Genomic DNA, 19,794 nt, shown 5'->3' with positions numbered 1-19,794 from the left:
GTTGCACTTGTTCTTACAACAGTTTGTGTAGATACAGCAGCAAGCAGGCTGTGACCGTTTATTACTCTGATTGGTCCATTAGTTGTACTTGATTTTCACAAGGTTCTAGGAGGAGAAAAAAATGTTTGTCCACATCAGACTTGTGGAGCCTACTAATGGAGTTTAATATCAATTTTTGCCATCTGTGAAAATGCATTATGGGTTCTATTTAAAGCATTAAAAAATCTGAAGTGGAATTGATCATTAAGTCATCAAACTTTGTTACCTTCTACTAAGGCAATCAGGTGACCCTCTAAATTTGATTTCCCCTAAATTTCCAGTTAATGTGCTTATCCTGGTACGTTTGATTTACAGAGAGAATTTACTGCCACATGGTATTCATTTTATGGGAAATGTCATGTCGAAACAATATTGTGTAACTATATCTTTTAAAGACAATCCTGCAATAATAAAACTAATAAACATAATGTAATGACATTTGTAAAGTGTATCCCAGAACTATCAGTAGATTAATAAATATTGAGGAAAAGGAACATCCTCAGTCAAGTAAGTTTAGAGACCTTATTGAGTTGTTTGCTTTACTGTAAGATTCCTCAAGACATTTAATATATGTGTTAAAATTCTCTAAAAGAAGAGACACAATTCATACAATTTTTCATATACATTTAATATCAGAACCTTCCACTTTGGAAGAAAGTACCACTCAGAGCACACTCTTGGTAAATCGTGAGCTACAGTAGAAACTTTGGAATAAGTGATTAAGAATATTAATGTTACGATTCACAGCTTAAGAATCGTTGAACATGGGTCTGGGCACAGTGGCTCATGCCTGTAATCCCAGCACTTTAGGAGGCTGAGGCTGGAGATCACTTGAGGCCAGGAGTTCAAGACCAGGTTGGGAAACATAGTGAGACCCTTGCTCTACAAAAAAAAGATGAAAATTAACCTAGCCTGGTACTTGCCTGTAATCCTAACTGGGAGGCTGAAACAGGAGGATCACTTGAGCCTGGGAGTTTGAGGCTGCAGTGAGCTATGATAACACCACTCCACTCCAGCCTGGGTGGCAGAGTGAGGACCTTGTCTAAAAAGGGAAAAAAAAGAATGGCAATATTATGATTCACAGTTTAGGAATCACTGAACAAATATGTATATTCAAGTACAGAAAACAACCCTCAATTGATTAAGAAAATGACTTCCCAACCCCAAATTCTGTTGTGCAAGATATTGGTGAAGAAAGCCGAGGAATTCTACTTATTGTCTAAGAGTTTAATAATTTAAGTGGCAAAGAAAGCATTAAATAAATACATCTACATCATACCAGAATGACCATGGGCAGAGAGAAATGAGACTCTTTTCTTCCATTGCAAATGGCCCTCACAGCAATAATGATGCTAAGTTATGCCAGGATCCAACTAAAGTAGCCTTTACTCCATAATTCAAAATTATTATACTTTACTCTTTAAGAAGAGAATGTTTAGTTAGCTTTTATTTTACTTTAGGAGAAAAAGTATGAGAAATATTTATTTTTGCTTTTGTGTTTAAGAATAGTGCCAGTTCTTAATTGGGCTCAAGCTGCTCAATGTGAGGTCTGTCCTGGCCCTAGGAGGGGAATGCTGTACTCACTTGAGATGGATATTTCAGGGCTTCGCTTGAGCCAAGAATAAGAATCTCAAGTCAACTGATGCATGGTCTCATGAGATTGCTCCCAGAAATTCCCCCAGCTCAGCACCTGCTTCTCTAGATAAGAGAGATTCTATCATCCTTTGCCACACAGAGCCAGCAAGTTTCACCTTCAAATTGCTCTTTGCTCAATTTTCATATTTATTTCTGGCCAGTTTTAAATTAGGCATCTCACAATTTATTCCATCTGATCAAATCAAACTGATTTTTTTTCTGTTGAAAAAAGATTACAAATATCTGAAGGTAGGCCACTATGTAAAAGAATCCATTTTCCTATTGCCTCTGAAGTTTACAGCAAGACAATTGTAATAGAAATGGAGAAGGGAGTAGGTAAGAAGTTTACTTTCTTTCTTTTTGTATCTTTTGCTTTGGAGAAAACGTCAGTGTATTTTTAGAAAAACTTTTTTTTGTTTTGTTTTGGTGTGTTTTACGTTCAATTTTTTTCCATTTTAACTAATGTTCCTGTGAGTATAAAGGAGCCAAATGTCGCATTCATTTTTTTTAACTATCAATAATAAATAGGGATTCAGTGGCCTTGGCTTAAATATTTTTAAATTTAATTTAATTTTTAAAATACTTTTATATCAGGGGTACATATGCAGGTTTGTTATGTAGGTAAATAATGTGTTCCCAGGGTTTGGTATATAGATTATTTTGTCACCAGGTAATAAAGCATGGTACCCAATAGGTAGTTTTTTAGTCCTCACCCTCCTCCTGCCCTTCACCCTCAAGAAGGCCCTGGTGTCTGTTGTTCCCTTCTTGGTGTCCATGTGTACTCAATGTGAGTGAGAACATGCAGTATTTGGTTTTCTGTTCCTGCATTAGTTCACTTAGGATAACTGCCTCCATCTCCATCCATGTTGCTGCAGAGGACATGATGCTGTTCTTTTTTATGGCTGCATAGTGTTCCGTGGTATATATGTACCACATTTTCTTTATCTTGCCTACCATTGATGGGCATCTAGGTTGATTCCATATCTTTACTATTGTGAATAGTGCTGTGATGAACATATGCATGCGTCTTTTTTTTTTTTTTTTTTTTTTTTTTTTGAGATGGAGCCTCCCTCTGTTGCCCAGGCTAGAGTGTAGTGGCACGATCTTGGCTCACTGCAACCCCTGCCTTCTGGGTTCAAGTGATTCTCCTGCCTCAGCCTCCCGAGTAGCTGGGATTACAGGCATGTGCCACCACACCCAGCTAATATTTTTGTATTTTTAGTAGAGACGGGGTTTTACCATGTTGTCCAGGCTGGTCTCAAACTCCTGACCTCAGGTGATCCACTCTCCTCAGCCTCCCAAAGTGGGATTACAGGTGTGAGCCACCACACCCAGCTCTATGTGTCTTTATGATAGAACGATTTATATTTCTTTGGATATATACCCAATAATGGTATTGTTGGGTCAAATGGTGCTGCTGTTTCAAGTGCTTTGATAAATCACCAAACTGCTTTCCACTGTGACTAATTTACATTCCCACCAGCAATATATAAGCGTTGCCTTTTCTCTGCAAACTCACCCAGCGTCTGTTATTTTTTGACATTTTAGTAAGAGCCTTTCTGACTGGTGTGAGGTAGTATCTCATTGTGGTTTTAATTTACATTTGTCTAATGTAAATCTTTCTAAAAATTTTCACATACATAATGTCAGACCTACAGAAAAGCTGAAAAGTTGCAAGAATAGTACAAAGAATTCCCATGTACCCTTCACTTGGACTTTTCAAATGTTAATAATTTTAAAAAATTCTGTTGTGGATCTCTAGTGGCTATATATATTTATGGGGTATGTGAAATATTTTGATACAGGCATATAATACATAATCACATCAGAGTAAATGGGGTATTCATTACCACAAGCATTTATTCTTTCTTTGTGTTACAAATAATCCAATTATACTCTTTTAGTTATTTTTAAATGTACAATAAATCGTTGACTGTAGTCAACGTGTTGTGCTGTCAAATACGAGATCTTATTCTAGTTATTTTTCTGTACCGTTAACCATCCCTACTCCCTCCATCCGCACCACCACTTGCACTACTCTTCCCAGCGGCTGATAACCATCATTCTACCATTTATCTCTATGAGTTCAGTTGTTTTAATGTTTAGCTTCCACAAATGAGAACACACAAAGTCTGTCTTTTTGTCCCTCGCTTATTTCACTTAATTTCTTCCATTTCCATCCATGTTGTAGCAAATAGCAAGATCTCATTCTTTTTTATGGCTGAGTCGTTCTCCATTGTGCATACATACCACATTTTCTTGATTCATTTGTCTGTTGATCGACACTTAGGTTGCTTCCAAATCTTGGCTGTTGTAACTAGTGCTGTAATAAATATAATAGTGCAGATATCTCTTTGCTACATTTGGTTTCCTTTCTTTTGAGTATATACCTAGCAGTGGTATTCCAGGATCATATGGTAGTTCTATTTTCAGGTTTTTATAGAACCTTCATACTGTTCTCCATAGTAGTTGTACTAATTAACATTCCCACCAGCGTTTGTTATTGCCTGACTTTTGGATAACAGCCATTTTCACTGGGGTGAGATGATATCTCATTGTAGTTTTGATTTGCATTTCTCTGATAATCAATGATGGTGAGCACCTTTTCATATACCTATTTGACATTTGCATGTATTCTTTTGAGAACTGTTTATTTAGACCTTTTGCCCGTTTCAAAATCAGATCATTAGATATTTTCCTATAGAGCTGTTTGTGCTCCTTACATATTCATTATTATTCCCTTGTCAAATGGATAGTTTGCAAATATTTTCTTCCACTCTTTGGGGTGTCTCTTCACTTTGTTGATTGTTTCCTTTCCTGTGACAAGCTTTTTAACATGAAGTGATCCCATTTGTCCATTTTTGCTTTATTTGCCTGTGCCTGTGGGGTATTACTCAAGAAATCTTTGCCCAGACCAATATTCTGGGGAGTTTCCCCAATGTTTTCTTTTCTTTTCTTTTTTTTTTTTTTTTTGAGGCAGAGTCTCACTCTGTCACCCAGGCTGGAGTGCAGTGGTGCGGTCTTGACTCACTGCAAGCTCCGCCTCCTGGGTTCACACCATTCTCCTGCCTCAGCCTCCCGAGTAGCTGGGACTACAGGCACCCGCCACCACGCCCAGCTAATTTTTTGTATTTTTAGTAGAGATGGGGTTTCACTGTGTTAGCCAGGATGGTCTTGATCTCCTGACCTCATGATCCGCCCATCTCCCCAATATTTTCTTTTAGTAGTTTCATAGTTTGAAGTATTAGATGTAAGAATTTAATCCATTTTGATTTGATTTTTGTATATGGCAAGAGATAGAGATCTAGTTTCATTCTCTGCATATGGATATCCAATTTTCCCAGCACCATTTCTTGAAGAGACAGTCCTTTTGCCAGTTTATGTTCTTGGCACCTTTGTTGAAACTGCATTTACTGTAGATGTATGGATTCATTATTGGGTTATCTATTCTGTTCCATTGTTCTGTGTGTCTGTTTTTATGCCAGTACCATGCTATTTTGGTTACTATGACTCTGCAGTATAATTTGAAGTCAAGTAATGTGATTCCTCCAGTTTTGTTCTTTTTGCTTAGGATAGCTTTGGTTATTGGGGTCTTTTGTGGTTCCAAATAAATTTTAGGATTGTTTTTCTATTTCTGTGAAGAATGTCATTGGTATTTTGATAGAGATTGCATTGAATCTGGGTACTATGGACATTCTAACATTTTAGCAATATTGATTTTTCATATCTATGAACATCTTTCCAATCTTTCTTTTTTTGTGTGTCCCCTTCAATTTCTTGCATCAGTGTTTTACAGTTTTACTTGAAGATATCTTTCACTTTTTTGGTTAAGTTTATTTCTGGGTATTTTATTTGTAGCTATTGTAAATGGAATTACTTTCTCGATTTTGACTGTTTGCTGTTGGCGTATAGAAATGCTACTGATTTTTGTATGATTGATTTTGTATCCGGCAACTTTACTAAATTTGTTTATCAGTTATAATAGTATTTTGATAACGTCTTTAGGCTTCTTCAAATATGAGGTCATATCATCTGCAAACAAGAATAATTTGACTTCTTCCTTTCCAATTTGGATGCACTTTATTTCTTTCTCTTGTCTGATTACTCTAGCTAGGATTTCCAGTACTATGTTGAATGACAGTGGTGAAAGTGGACATTCTTGTCTTGTTCCAGATCTTAAAGGAAAGGCTTTCAGTTTTTCCTCATTCAGTATGATACTAGCTGTGAGTCTGTCATATATGGCTTTTATTATGTTAAGGTATGTTTCTTCTATTCCCAGTTTTTTAGGGTTTTTATCATGAAGGGATGTTGACCTTTATCAAATGCTTTTTCAGCATCACTTGAAATAATTATGTGGTTTTTTATTTTGTTGATACGATGAATCATGTTGATTTTGCAATGTTGAACCATCCTTTCATTCCTGGGATAAATCCCACTGGGTCATGATGAATGATCTTTTTAATGTGTTGTTGAATTTGGTTTGCTAGTATTTTGTTGAGGATTTTGGTATCAGTGCTCATCAGGGATCTTGGCCTGTAGTTTGTTTTCTTTCTTTTCTTTTTTCTTTTTCTTTCTTCCTTTCTTCATTTCCTTCTTTTTCTTTTCTTTTCTTTCTTTCTTTTTTTTTTTTTTTTTTTTGAGGTGTCTTTGTTTGATTTTGGTATCATGCCTCTTAGAATGACTTTGGAAGTACTCCCTCCACTTTTTTTTCTGGAAAAATTTGAGTAGGATTAGCATTAGTTCTTCTTTAAATATTTAGTAAAATTCAGCAGTAAAGCCATGGAGTCCTTTGCTTTTCTTTGCTGGGAAACTTTTTATTATTGCTTTGATCTCATTACTTGTTATTGGTCTGTTCAGGTTTTGGATTTCCTCATGGTTCAACTTTGGTAGATTTGTGTGTCTAGGAATTTATCCATTTCTTCTAGGTATATTATTGGTATATAGTTGCTCATAGTAGCCTCTAATGATCCTTTGAATTTCTGCAATATTGGTTTTAATGCCTCCTTTTTCATTTCTGATTTTATTTGGATTATGTCTCTTTTTTTCTTAGTTGTTCTGGCTAATGTTTTGTTGATTTTGTTTATCTTTTCAAAAAACCAATGCTTCATTTTGTTAATCTTTTGTATTTTTTTAAAGAAGTTATGTTTCTGTTTTTGTTTGGTTTTTGTTTGTTTTTGTTTTTTGGTACAGACAGGGTCTTGCTGTCTTGCCCAGGCTGGTCTTGAACTCCTGGCCTCAAGCCATCCTCCCACCTTGGCCTCCCAAAATGGTGGGATTACAGGCCTGAGCCACCACACCTGGCCAATTTTATTTATTTATGCCCTAATTTCTTTTCTTCTATTAATCTTCTGTTTGGTTTGCTCTTGCTATTCTTGTTCTGTACAATGTTGTTAGGTTACTTATTTGAAGTTTTTCAGCTTTTTTGATGTAGGCACTTCATGCTATAAACTTTCCTTTTATAGTTTTCACTGTATCCCATAGGTTTTCGTATAATGTGTTTGCATTTTCATTTGTTACAAGAAATTTGTTAGTTCATTGACCCACTGGTCATTCAAGAGCATATTGTTTAATTTCCATGCATTTGTGTAATTTTCAAAATTCTTCTTGTTATTGATTTCTAGTTTTATTCTATTGTGATCAGAGAAGGTCCTTGATATTATTTAATTATTTTTGAATTTTAAAATACTTGTTTTGTGGCCTAACATATGTTCCAGCCTTGAGAATGATCCATGTGCTGAGGAGAAGAATGTGTATTCTGCAGCCGTTGGATGAAATGTCCTATAAATACCTATTAGATCAATTTGATCTATAGTGCAGATTGAGTGTGATGTTTGCTGATTTTCTGTCTGAATGATCTGTCCAGTGCTGAAATTGTGGTGTTGAAGTGTCCAGCTATTACTGTAATGGTGTCATTCTCTCTCTTTAGCTCTAACATTTGCTTTATATTTCTGAGTGCTCCAGTGTTGAGTGCCTATATATTTGCAGTTGTTATATCTGCAATTAATGAATTGACTCCTTTATCATTAAATAATGACCTTCTTTGTCTCTTTTTATAGTTTTTGCCTTGAAGTCTGTTTTTGTCCGATATAAGTTTAGTTACTCCTCTTTTGGGGGTTTCCATTGTCTATAGACCTTATAAAGATTTCATCATTTGTCCCAATAATATCTTTTCTAACAAATGAAAATCAAGATTATGTATTGTGCTATTTTGTCTCTTTAATCTTTATCACTTCCTCTCTGTCTTTGTAGTTCATGATATTACATTTTTGAAGCATTCAAGGGCAGTTGTTTTGTAGGATGTCTCTCAATTTGGATTTGCCTGATATTTCCTTATGATTAGACTGAGGTAATATATTTTTTGCCTGAATGCCACAGAAGTGATGTTTTGTTCTCCATGTATCGTATCTGGAGGCACATGTTGATTTGTTCCAGCTTTAACCTCCATCACGTGTTTGAGGTGTTATCTGCTAAGTTTCTCCACTATCAAGTTACCAATTTTTCCTTTCAGTTAGTAAGTCTCTTATGAGGAGTTATTTTGAGACCATGTAAATATTCTCTTCTTTCTTATATATTCATCCATTAATTTTAGCCTCAATGATTCTTGCCTGGATCAATTAGTATTTGTATTGGTTGCCAAATAGTGATTTTTAAAAATTAATTCCTTCCACATTTATTAGTTGGCTTTCTACCATAAAGAAGAAGTCTAACTTCTCTCTTGTTTATATCAGTGTAGACTTGTGAATATTTATTCTATGAGTTATAATTCTTTTTACTAATTACATATTTTGATGCTCAAATTGTCTCAGATTTGTGTATATATATACACACATGTATACATACATGTACACACCTAAAATGTATGCATACACTCACTGGTCTTTGCTTTTAATGTAACCGATTCCTTTTCTCTGTTACACAGTGGAATTCCTGGAGCAGGTGTCGTAGATTATGAACTGTATGTTCTGGTTCTGCCCATCCATTCACTAGTCATACGAACTTGAACAAATCTCTTATATCCTCTATTCCAACTTTTTCTATGTTAAAAATTAGGAAATAAATGAAGATGATCTTAAGCTTTCATTTTTGAAATTCTATTATTTAATGAGTTAAAATTTTTGTAGTTATAATATTTTTATAAAGTTTTCAGAGAAAGCACTTTAAAAAGAACTTCAAAGCCACAAAAATCATTAGAATTTAGTTCTAGAAGGTACTTTAGAAATTATCTAAACTGTGGCTACTGCAACTAAGAGACTGAATTTTTAATTAATTTAAATTTAAATAGGTGCGTGTGGCTGGAGGCTACCCTACTGGACAGCACAGCTCTTGAGAATAAATGACACGCCCCATGTTACATGGGTCCTACTGTCAGAAGCAAAGCAGGATCCCTTTGCATAGTGCACAGTCAAGTAAATTAAACCAGGCTAGGAAGGAGACAAGGACACTGTGCAGGACACCTTACATTTCTTTGATGTGCAGAAAAGACTGGACCATAACAAAGATCATTGGATGACAATCCATGCTGAATTGCCCCACAAACTTTCTGCTTAATGCTATGCTTTCAAAAAAGAATGTACACGTGGAATTGGTAGTATCTAGGCAGAGAAAGAGTACAAGATACAATTTGATGGTTTCATAGAATGTATGTTTCAGCAGAAAATGATGAAACATAAGTACCATCAAGAAGCAGCAGGCTGCGCTCATAAAGGAAGGGAAGTATACCCCTTCATTGCCACATGCGCAAGGAGGATCTTAGGCCCCGAGCAGAGCTGCTGATGATGGCTAGAGGCTGATTTTCATGTTCTCTTCTCCATTGGGAAGATGGTATATTGCAAACCTCTTTGTCAAAGCATATAAAAATAAAGGATTGCTCCATCCTAAAAAAAATAAAAATTAAGTAAACCAACTTTCTCATATACCTTCCATAACTAATTATAATTTTTGATAATAAAATTCTGGCATATTAACTTTGTAGCAGATTATTTAAATCACAGGAGGTTGAACATGATGTTGTTTAGCAGTATGCTTATTATATTTCAAAGAAAGTTTAAAGATCAACAACACATCAAGAAGGCTGATCTGCTCTCAGTAGTTAATTGTAAGAGCTGTAATCTGAGAGTTTATGTAACTATTTTCAGTAGAAATGCTTTCGTTAGAGAATTTACAGTACTACTGGCAAAATTTATATTAAAATGATAATATATTCTCCAAAAATGCTAATTCTCCTGTATGTTCAATTATATAATTTATGTTTGTGACCTTTTATAAATGCTATACCAAGATTTGTGTTTGCTTTTAATGAGAATATGCAATACATTTAGATACTAACTCACCTACAGTGTTGGTAAGAGAGTATGTTGGTAAAACCTGTCAGGAAGTTATTTTGGGTGCTAGGTATTAAAGCCCTAAAGCTATTCCTACTTTTGACCTACTAATTCCCCTTACAATCTAATCTGCAGTTAAAGCTTTATGTATAAAGTCATAGTAAAAATTGAAATAACTTGAATGTGCAGAAGGTCAACATACTTAGCATATTTGGTACATCTATGAAGAGCTTTTATTGACATGGAAAGTAATTATAAAAATTTTAGATTGGCCGTGCATGTTGGCTCATGCATGTAATCCCAGCACTTTGGGAAACTGAGGTGGGCAGATCACTTGAGGTCAGGAGTTCCAGACCAGCCTGGGCAACATAGTGAAACCCCGTCTCTACCCAAAATACAAAAATTAGCCAAGCATAATGGTGTGCACCCGTGGTCCCAGCTACTTGGGAGGCTGAGGTGGGAGGATCACTTGAGCCCAGGGGGAGATTGCAGTGAGCTGAGATCATGCCATTGCACTCCAGCCTGGGTGAAAGAACAAGATGCTGTCACCGAAAAAAAAAAAAAAGTTTTAGATTGACATGCAGCATAGAAGACAATATTTATAGAATAAACTGCATAAAATATAGAGAAACAGTGTGATTACATCTTTGTCTATCACATTGTCACAGATTTTAACTTTTTGATGCATCTTCTTTTCTTTCTTGATTCTTTTCCTTACACTTGTTTGGCGCTCAGGCCGCGCTGTTGCAGTAGTACTCAGCCAACTGCCGGGTGTCATCCAATCCATTAACAAACGCTGTTGGCACTACCTGCAAAGTATATCACAGTTGTCTACTTATGTCCATTTCTGGTCCAGACCTCATCTGCTGTCTCCTCAGATTATGATATCAGTGAATGAACTGGGCTCACTGCTCTACACTCGCCTCTGCCATGTACACCCTGACTTCCAGTCAGTCTCTACACAGCAACCAGAGTCACCTTTTAGACTAATAGGACAGATTTTGGCACTCTTCTCCTTAAAGCTTTTTACCTGCCAAAGGTTTCCCATTGGTGTTAATATAAAATTTTTAATATGAACTACAATTCCCTGCATTTGTTCTTTCTCACCACTTTTTAACCCAGAGTGACTTTCTTTCCACCCTCTTAATATTCATTTTCACTCTGGCCTCAGGGTCTTTGCCCTTACTCATCCCTCTATCTGACGCACTCATTTCTTGGCTTTTGGAATTACTGGGTCCTCCTTAACCTGTACTGCTACTTCCTCAGAGAGGCCCTCCCTGACCACCCCCACAAACATCTCCTCCTCCCACCCCCAATATTGTTTTTTTCATAATATTGATCTGATTTATTAACCTGTTCTCTCATGTATTATCTGTCTCCATCCAGTGGATGTAAGAGTCTTGAAGAACAGCTCCTGGAACACAGCAGGCATTTGGTAAATGAGAGACACTAGTAAATGAATCACCGCCATCAATCAGGATGAAGCAATAAGGGTTCTGTTTGGCAAAATATATCACAATTCTTTTTAAATGTTCGTAACCAAAGATTTAGCAATTCCTCTTGAGGAATTTACCCTTCAGACATTGATAAAGTTTGTACAACTCTATAGGCAGCCTTGCTTTATAATATTGAAAAATTGGAAACAGTCTAATTTTGGGAATCTGCTACATAAGTTAGTGCTTCCCTACGATTAAATATTATACAGCCATTAATAAAGGCATTTTAGAAACATACTTTTTACATGGAAGATATCAGATATCAAACAGATTCTAAAATAGTATTACATGGAAGATCCCATTTTTATATTATACACATGTACATATTTACACTTCAAAAAATCTACAAGAACAGATACTAAAATATTTATAGCAGTTATGTCTGAACTTTGAGATTGCAGCTTGTTATTATATCCCAGTGCCACTGGAATTGACTCATACTGGAAGGTAGGCCATTGCAGTTTAGGGTGTTTCTTGAGCTATACACAAAGCCTTTCAGGGACTAAACAGATGAGTCTGATAACCCTCTGCTCCTGCAGTAATGCTGTTAGAGAAGGTTCATCAATGTGTTTGTGGATTCTATACAGGAAAGACAAGCACTTCTGTTTGGGAGAATTGAGATGTACTTTAGAGAGGGTGAGGGCATGTGCCTTGGCTCTTGATGTGTTTGGAAGATTTAACAAAGATGATTGAAGAGACATTTCAGGTGGAAAGAAGAGCCAGCATGAAAGAAGGAAATAGAGAAGGAAATCATGAGGCATGTTAAAGGAATAGCAAGTGCGTCCATTCTGTAAAACCATGGGATATCTCGGAATGGGAATAATTCTTGAAAAGTAGATGGAAAGAAATTGCAGTGACCTTGATTTAGTGGGCACTTGGAAGATATGATTTGAGCAGGGGAGTGATGAGCTACTTGAGCTGTTTTTTTGTTTGTTTTTTTTTTTAGGGAGACTAATCTGACAAGTTATAGGAATGAGTTGGTAGGCTAAAGCTGGAAGCAAAGTGGTAATGCTGGTTTGAGCCTAGGCTGTTTGCCCAATATGTCAAGTAGGCTGTATGCAAATTAGGTTATAAGAGAAGAATTTCTTCTTTTGGGTGTATTAGACTTGACTTTTTTCCTTCCATCTATTCCCCAGTTTCATTGTGGCATTACTGGCTGCTACTCACTGAGGAGCGTGTGTTGTCTAGGGCTAGTGGTTGGGAGCAATGAATGAATGTTCATAGCCTGGGATATACCAAAAAGGAAACATCAAATTATATGTGTTTTTTAAAGTCAAAGATATTTTATACAAGAGTTTCTTACACATATGGATAATGTATTTTTGTTCCCTATGATAACATAGGTATTTTAGCCCCATATTCTGAAGGCAAATAACTGAAAGATTACATTGGTTTGGTTTAAGGAAATTAACAAATGTCCCTTTTGAAAGTAGGTCAAGTTCCTTATTTTAATTTCTAACCTAACAGGACTCCAGCTGTCAGGCTCTCCCATTAATCCTCTGTATCAGTGAAATCCTCTCTGAAATACATTGTAATTAATTTGTAGGAATTGACAAAGGTAGTGAGTTCAGACAATATTTGACTACAAGTTTCCCATGTGAAAGGGGACAATTAAATCTTTGAGCTGTTGTAAAAAAATGGTTGAGAAATAGTGTTTTGGCAGAAATTCTTTCCATTGAAAGAATCAATTGACTCTTGCTAGCAATTGACTCTTGCTAGAAAGAGTCTAGCATTTGACTCTTACTGGGTTTCAGCCCCAATAATCTAGATTGGGCAACCTGATTTTGCTGAAATGTTCCATAAGAACTTTTGCTGAAATGTTCCATAAGAACTTTTGCATCAATCATAAATATTTAAAAGTGACTTCATTGTAATTATCCCTAAACCAGTATCAGTCTCACAAGTGCCACAGGAAAGCCAGTCATAGCTGGTGATATGCCAAGGGTAGGAAGAAGAGTGGGAAGGCTTGATTATAGGCAGAGTAGAAAAGTATTAATATAGAAAATAAAAGTATCTCTTGTTATAGTTTTGTCTGCTTTTGTGAAGTTTAGATGGTTCTGCAATTCAAGGACTGCGTGCAAGATTCCAGGGTAATGTAAATGCAGATTTTGAGAAACAATCACATGCAGGGTACGTTTGTAACTGAATCGAGTGTCTCCTAAATAAACAGCATGGGTAGCTTTTGTCACTGTCCAAGGTACTATATAACTCGGGCTAAAAAAACCCCCAGCAACTTCCTTTTCCAGCATCTTGAAGAGCGTGTCCTCTAGAGAGTCTCTAAAGGAAAAAGAAAAGAGAATAAGATAACTGTTGAAAAGGAAAGTAAAACCCAAGTGCCAGATTACATTGTAAATGTTGAAAACAAACAAAAACCCTCCCAAAGCTCCACTTACTACTTTTCAAACGCAAAAGCAATGGCAAATAAAGAACTACGATTAAGAAGGGAGTCCAGAGCAAGTGATGTGCTGCAGTACCCCTGGGTTCATTGGGATTTGGAACAATTCAGATGTGTTCAAGTAAGACCCACCATGATCAAAACCAGCTTGCATCAAGTAATAGTCTGGGTGAACTGGGTCCTTTAATAATGTATATTATATGTGTGCTTTTAGCTTTTCAATTTTTCAGTAAAAAAAGCACAAACTTCTTTATAAAATGAATCTCTGCTTTTACTTTTCTATAACCATAAATAAAATATAAGTGAAATCTGTTTCTCAGCATTTGCATGTTAAAATAACAATAGCCAAGCTCCCCAGCATTTGTGTTAGATAAACACAATTCTACCAAACACCAAGAGTTTAAACTGTACCATTTTGATAATGATGATAATGAAATTTAGTATATATGATTCTAGTGTAAAATATGTGAAACTCTGCAAGGAAAAGAAATTTAATTCTTGTAAATAATGAGAATACACTGTAAGTGCAATTTTTTTTTTTTCAGAGGAAGTGCTTAGCCTATCCATATGCTTTCAGTTATCTGGTAGAACAACTAGATCTTCATCTTTTCATTTATACATTCACTATCACGCACACACGAAAACGCACACATACCCCTTATACTCCTCCCACCTCTGATGTGTTCTAAGGAATACAAAAGAATGCAGGAAGACACAATTCTTTGTGGAATACAAGCTTTGTTGAAAGCAAGCAGAGGAGGGTGGGGAAAATGAGATATTGGCCAAAGGGTACAAAATCTCAGGCAGGATGACTAAATTCTGGAGACCTAATGTGCAGCATGGTAACTATCATTAACAATACTATATTGTATACTTTGAATTTGCTAAGAGAGTAGATCTTGTGTTCTTACCACACACACAAAATGATAACTATGGGAGGTGATGGAAGCGTTAATTAACTTGATTGTGGTAATCGTTTCATAGTGTATATGTAGAGCACACCATTATGTTGTACACCCTAAATATATACAATTTTTATTTGCCAATTATACTTCAGGAAAGCTGGGGAGGAAACAATAAGCAGGAATGCTACTAGATATCTCATAACCTCATGGAATTCTTGCTGCAACTTCAGAGTTCCTGTTTTACAAAAACCAGTTTCTCTCTTAGTAGCCAAAAGTTAAGAGGGAGAAACAGGAAAGAAGAAAGAACAAAGCCGAGCAAGGTGTCAGATTGCAGATTTGATGAGAGAATCGGAAAGGATGGGAAGGGCCTCCACATGTTACCGGGGCAAGACAAGGCTTTCTTCAGTTTCGAGGGTGGCAGCATAGACTTAAGAATGGAGGAAAGAGCTGTTGAATCATGAACTTGACTAGAGAGCAGGGTTAGAACGACTCTGAAGAAAGCAGGTAGGCAGTGAACAGGACATGAATCCATGCACAAAAGGGGAGGACGTGGACCCTCAGAGTTCTCCCCGAACTCCTCTGTAATCAAGTTTATAATTCACCAACTCCCATTACAAAATGTTTATTGTATTTTATATTTGTTAGGGATTATTGTGTGATCTTGACTTGAACAAATTTTTATTTCCCCTTGATTTCCATTTCTTTACATTAAATTGTAAGCTATCAGTTTGGGCTTCATCCATCTGCCAGTATCCAGCACTGATGTAGTTTTGCTATATAGTATATTGACAATGAAACCAAGCCAGGCGCAGTGGCTCATGCCTGTAATCCCAGCACTTTGGGAGGCCGACACAGGGGGATTGCTTGAGCCAGGAGTTCAAGACCAGCCTGGGCAACATGGCAACATGGCAAAACCCTTTCCCTACCCAAAAAAAAAAAAAAAAGCTGGGCATGGTGGCATGCCCCTGTGGTCCCAGCTACTCGAGAGGCTGAGATGGGAGGATCACTTGAGCCCAGGAGGCAGAGGTTGCAGTGAGCCAAGATCACACGACTGCACTTCAGCCTGGGTGACAGTGAGACCTTCAAAGAAAGAAAAAGAGAGAAAGAGAGAGAGAGAAAGAAAGGAAAGAGAAAGCAAGCAAGCAAGAAAGAAAGTAGGGAGGAAGGAAGGAAGAAAAGGAAGGCAGGGAGGGAGGGAGGGAAAGAAAGAAAGAAAAGAAAAGAGAATGAAACCAAAAGTGGGGTGATAAGTTGTACCTTAGTCTTGAGAAAATACCAAGAATGATGTGTGGATTTAGGATCATGCCTCTTTCTATGACAGTGGCTGTGCAGTGTACAGTTTAAGATGATACATAATTGATCATCATGATACCCACTGCTCCATGCACTGGGACAGAGAAATTGGCTTGAGCCACTTGTCATATACAAAAACCTTTATTCTCTTTTCTCTCTTGTTGTCATTCAGCTGTTTTTCTGGATGAATTCACCACCATTTAGTTAAAAAAACAAAAAACAAAAAACTGTTTTTGCTAAGGGAAGAGTGGTGCACTGTCTCCACACAATGTCCTTTGTCTTTCCCTGCCTTTCTTCTGTCCTTGTGGTACCAGTCATTTCCCATCAGCAGGCAGCACTGGCCTGAATGCCTTTGTTGCTCGGAAGTGAGAAGTCACCTCCTTACTTAGAGGGAGGGTAGATGCTGCAGCGGAACATAGTGCAGCCAGGTCCCGACTTAGGAGTTTTCAGCTTTATGATGATGTGAAAGCCATATGCATTCAGTAGGAAACACACTTTGAGTACCCATACAACAATTCTGTTTCTCACTTTGGGTACAGTATTAAATAAATTACATGAGATATTCAACACTGTATTATAAAATAAGCTTTGTGTTAGATGGTTTTGCCAACTATAGCCTAATGTCAGTGTTCTTAGCACATTTAAGGTAGGCTAGGCTAAGATATGATATTCAGTAGGTGTATTAAATGCTTTTTCAACTTACGACATTTTTAACTTACAATGGGCTTATCAGGACATAACCCCATTGTAAGTCGAGCAGCATCTGTATAGGGATGAAGAGTCTGCCACTTAACATCTTCAACAGTTATTCTGCATCTCAGAGTTTCCTCATCTGTAAAACTGGCGTCATAATAGGGTTGTTGTGAAATTAGACCAGTTCATATGTGTAAAAGCCCTTAGAATAATATCTGACACATAATAGATGATCAGTAAGTTTCAGCTGCCACCCACAACAAAGAATCATCCAGTCTAAAATGTCAGTATCAGTACCATAAGAAGGATAAAAAGAAAAAAAAAAGGTCAATAGTACCAAGGTAAGGAGCCGCGCACGCAAGGTGTTGCCCGTGTCTACATAGGCTACTTTTGAAAATGGAGTGGGTGGGGAGTGGTGGTCACACGCTCTGATGCTGGGTCCCTGGGGCTGTAGGGGTGGTGCTGGGCTAGAATGGGCACTCCACTGGCTCCTCCTAAGGAGTCTGTAGTTCCAAGGGTATTAACAAGGTTAGTTGCCAAGTCCAGTGCCTGTGCTTGACCCTCACGCGTCTTAGAAACCATGAGTGGCCAATCTCTTTATTGGGTCAGGTCCAACTGCTCAAAGGGCCTATTTCAGAGGGGCTTGGCAGGTTTTATTTTCTTCTAAAAATTGTGTTTTCCTTTTCATATTGGGCCCACTGCTCACCCAAACTCATTAAGATAATTGGTTTTAATCAAAGTGTTCTGGCCCCCAAGTCACATGTTTTTAAATGCTGTGAGGGCAAGGCAAGGATTTAACCTGATCCTTTCTCCTCGGTTCCCACTCTATGACCCTAAACAAAAAGCCCTTTTAAAGATAATCCCAAGTCAAAAGTGTGGTAGACATGTTGAGCTCACAGTTTACAATGCAATATATCACTGAGTAAAAAATGATAAACTCTGAGGACCAATATTTAACATATATAGAAATAACTTCTAAAACTTTAGCATTTAAATTCACTGGTTCTTCCTCTTCCCTGGGAAAGCCTTCAGAATTATTCAAAACTTACTAAAGCAAGTCAAGTTTTTGGACTTTCTGAACAGGACACCTAAATGTCATTCCATACACTTTCTCAGTGACTCCGTGTCTGTTCTCAGCAGTGAAGGGAGAACAGAGGCCACTCTGCCTGACTGATTTTAAATGACCGCCTTTTTCAGATGCTTTTAGTATGGAAACAAAATCAGCCATAACCTTCAGGGTTTTAAATGTCATTGTTAATGCATCAGGAAGCCCAAAGACAGACAGTCTGGAGAAATAGTCTGTTTAGATGATTTTGGTAAACAACTAAGTTTTTAATGTATGTTTAATGTGCATTCTGTTTGGGGCCTCTGAGTTTGAATCCCTGAGACCAAGCTGATATTTAGCAACCATTTCTTAACCAGGAAAAGCCTCCCCTATGCCCAGCCCATAGCCATTTGAGCTTCACTGGCTTTTTTGAACAGAAGCCTTTCCCAGTTTTTGCTTGGTTCAGTGAACACGGTTACTGTTTAAAAACAGTGGCTGTTGAGTCGTATGTCTCACCACCCTTTGCTCTCCTCTTGAGCTACCTCAAGCTGTGTGAGAGATAATACTTAGCATGATTAAACGGCCCCTTCACTGATATTTGGTCTTTGCCTGGCTGAGGGACACAAAGCAAGAAGAGGGAGACATGCAGATATGCTGCAGAATATTCAAGAAAGAAGGATTTTAGCATGGAAGACACTAAACTGTACTGTAAGTTCTTGGGCTCAAAATGTGTTTTGAAAACCTTAATAATGACATTCAAGAATCAGGCAATCTTTAAATCCATTTTGACAAATTAATACTCATAACAAGTGGAAGTACAGAGTAGGAAATCTAATATTTTTTTAAAATCATTGTTTTAATGTCCTTAGAAAAAGGAGTGGGATTTAATTAAATAAAATGATATTTGTTATATAAACTATGGATTTATACTTCTACCTTCATGTCCTAGAGCCGTGTGATAGTTTCCATGAAAATTAAAGGCAAACCATCATCATTCTCTATTTTCCATACTTCTTTCTTTTTTTGACAAAAACAAAGTGAGAAGCTGAACAGTAGCAAACTAGACAAACATATACAATTATGCTGCTATCCAAAAACAATTTCAGTAAATAATTTATTGATAATTTCTTAGCCCTCTTAATATTTGTGTCTAGATCAGATCAGGGTTTGTGAAAAATGGTTGCTTTTCTATTTAGAGAGGTGTATTTGGGGAGTGCTTTTGTTTGCTTATTAAAAAGAAAGATCACATTTATCTTGCCTACTTATTGTTTTTTTATTTTGTTTTGTTTTTTATCAGAAACATTATTTGTGCTGCCCAGTTATGTCTTTCCTTACCAGAATGCTCTCATTTTCATGATATGTAAACAGTGAGTCACACATGGGCTTTACAGAGAAAATACAAGCATTGGAACTTTATAGACTACATTTTGAGGAGTAACTTTTATCACTTTATTTTCTTTTCTAGAAGTTTCTTTATGTGGATGTTCTATCAAGTTTAATTTTTAGAATAATAAAGCTGCCTTATTCACTAAATTATTTGCCTTTTAAAAATATAAATCTTTATTTTCACAGATAACATTTGCAAATTTGTGTTATAAAAACACACCTCCTACATTTGATGTACGAGACATACATGAGGTATATAGTTGCCAGTATCCAGCAACTGTTAGAAGATGGATTAGTGTGAATAAGTGGTTTGCTTTTGGTATTTTATGATTATAAAATATAGAGTCCGGGCAGCGTATTAGAAATATCTTTGGGGTTGGATATGAATTTGTCTTTTAGCTCTGACATTTACCAGTTCTGTGATTTCAGACAGGTTATTTATATTCTATAAGTGTGTCAATATCATTAAACAATGGAATAATCTCAAATGTTCAGGGTTGTATATACATTAAAGAAGAGTAAAAATGGCTTGCCTGTTATTTGATCAGCTAACTGACTTTCCATTTTTTTTTTTGCCCTTAATGAT

At 36.7% G+C, this 19,794-nt stretch overlaps 1 protein-coding gene across 6 annotated transcripts in view; it reads left to right on the top strand.

Annotated features, from left to right (window-relative positions):
- Positions 1–19,794, top strand: part of MAP7 (microtubule associated protein 7) — a 204,769-nt gene that overhangs the window by 64,411 nt on the left and 120,564 nt on the right. Inside the window, exon 1 of one of the 6 annotated variants that reach the window (XM_054556902.2) lies at positions 18,276–18,530. Coding sequence (XP_054412877.2) covers positions 18,509–18,530 — 22 coding nt within the window. The 5' untranslated portion in view covers positions 18,276–18,508. 6 annotated transcript variants of the gene reach the window in all.

This window comes from Pongo abelii, chromosome 5 (assembly GCF_028885655.2).
Source record: "Pongo abelii isolate AG06213 chromosome 5, NHGRI_mPonAbe1-v2.0_pri, whole genome shotgun sequence".
Classification (NCBI taxonomy): Eukaryota; Metazoa; Chordata; class Mammalia; order Primates; family Hominidae; genus Pongo; species Pongo abelii.
Note: the sequence above shows the minus strand (reverse complement) of the source record. Positions and strands in the feature narration are given on the sequence as shown.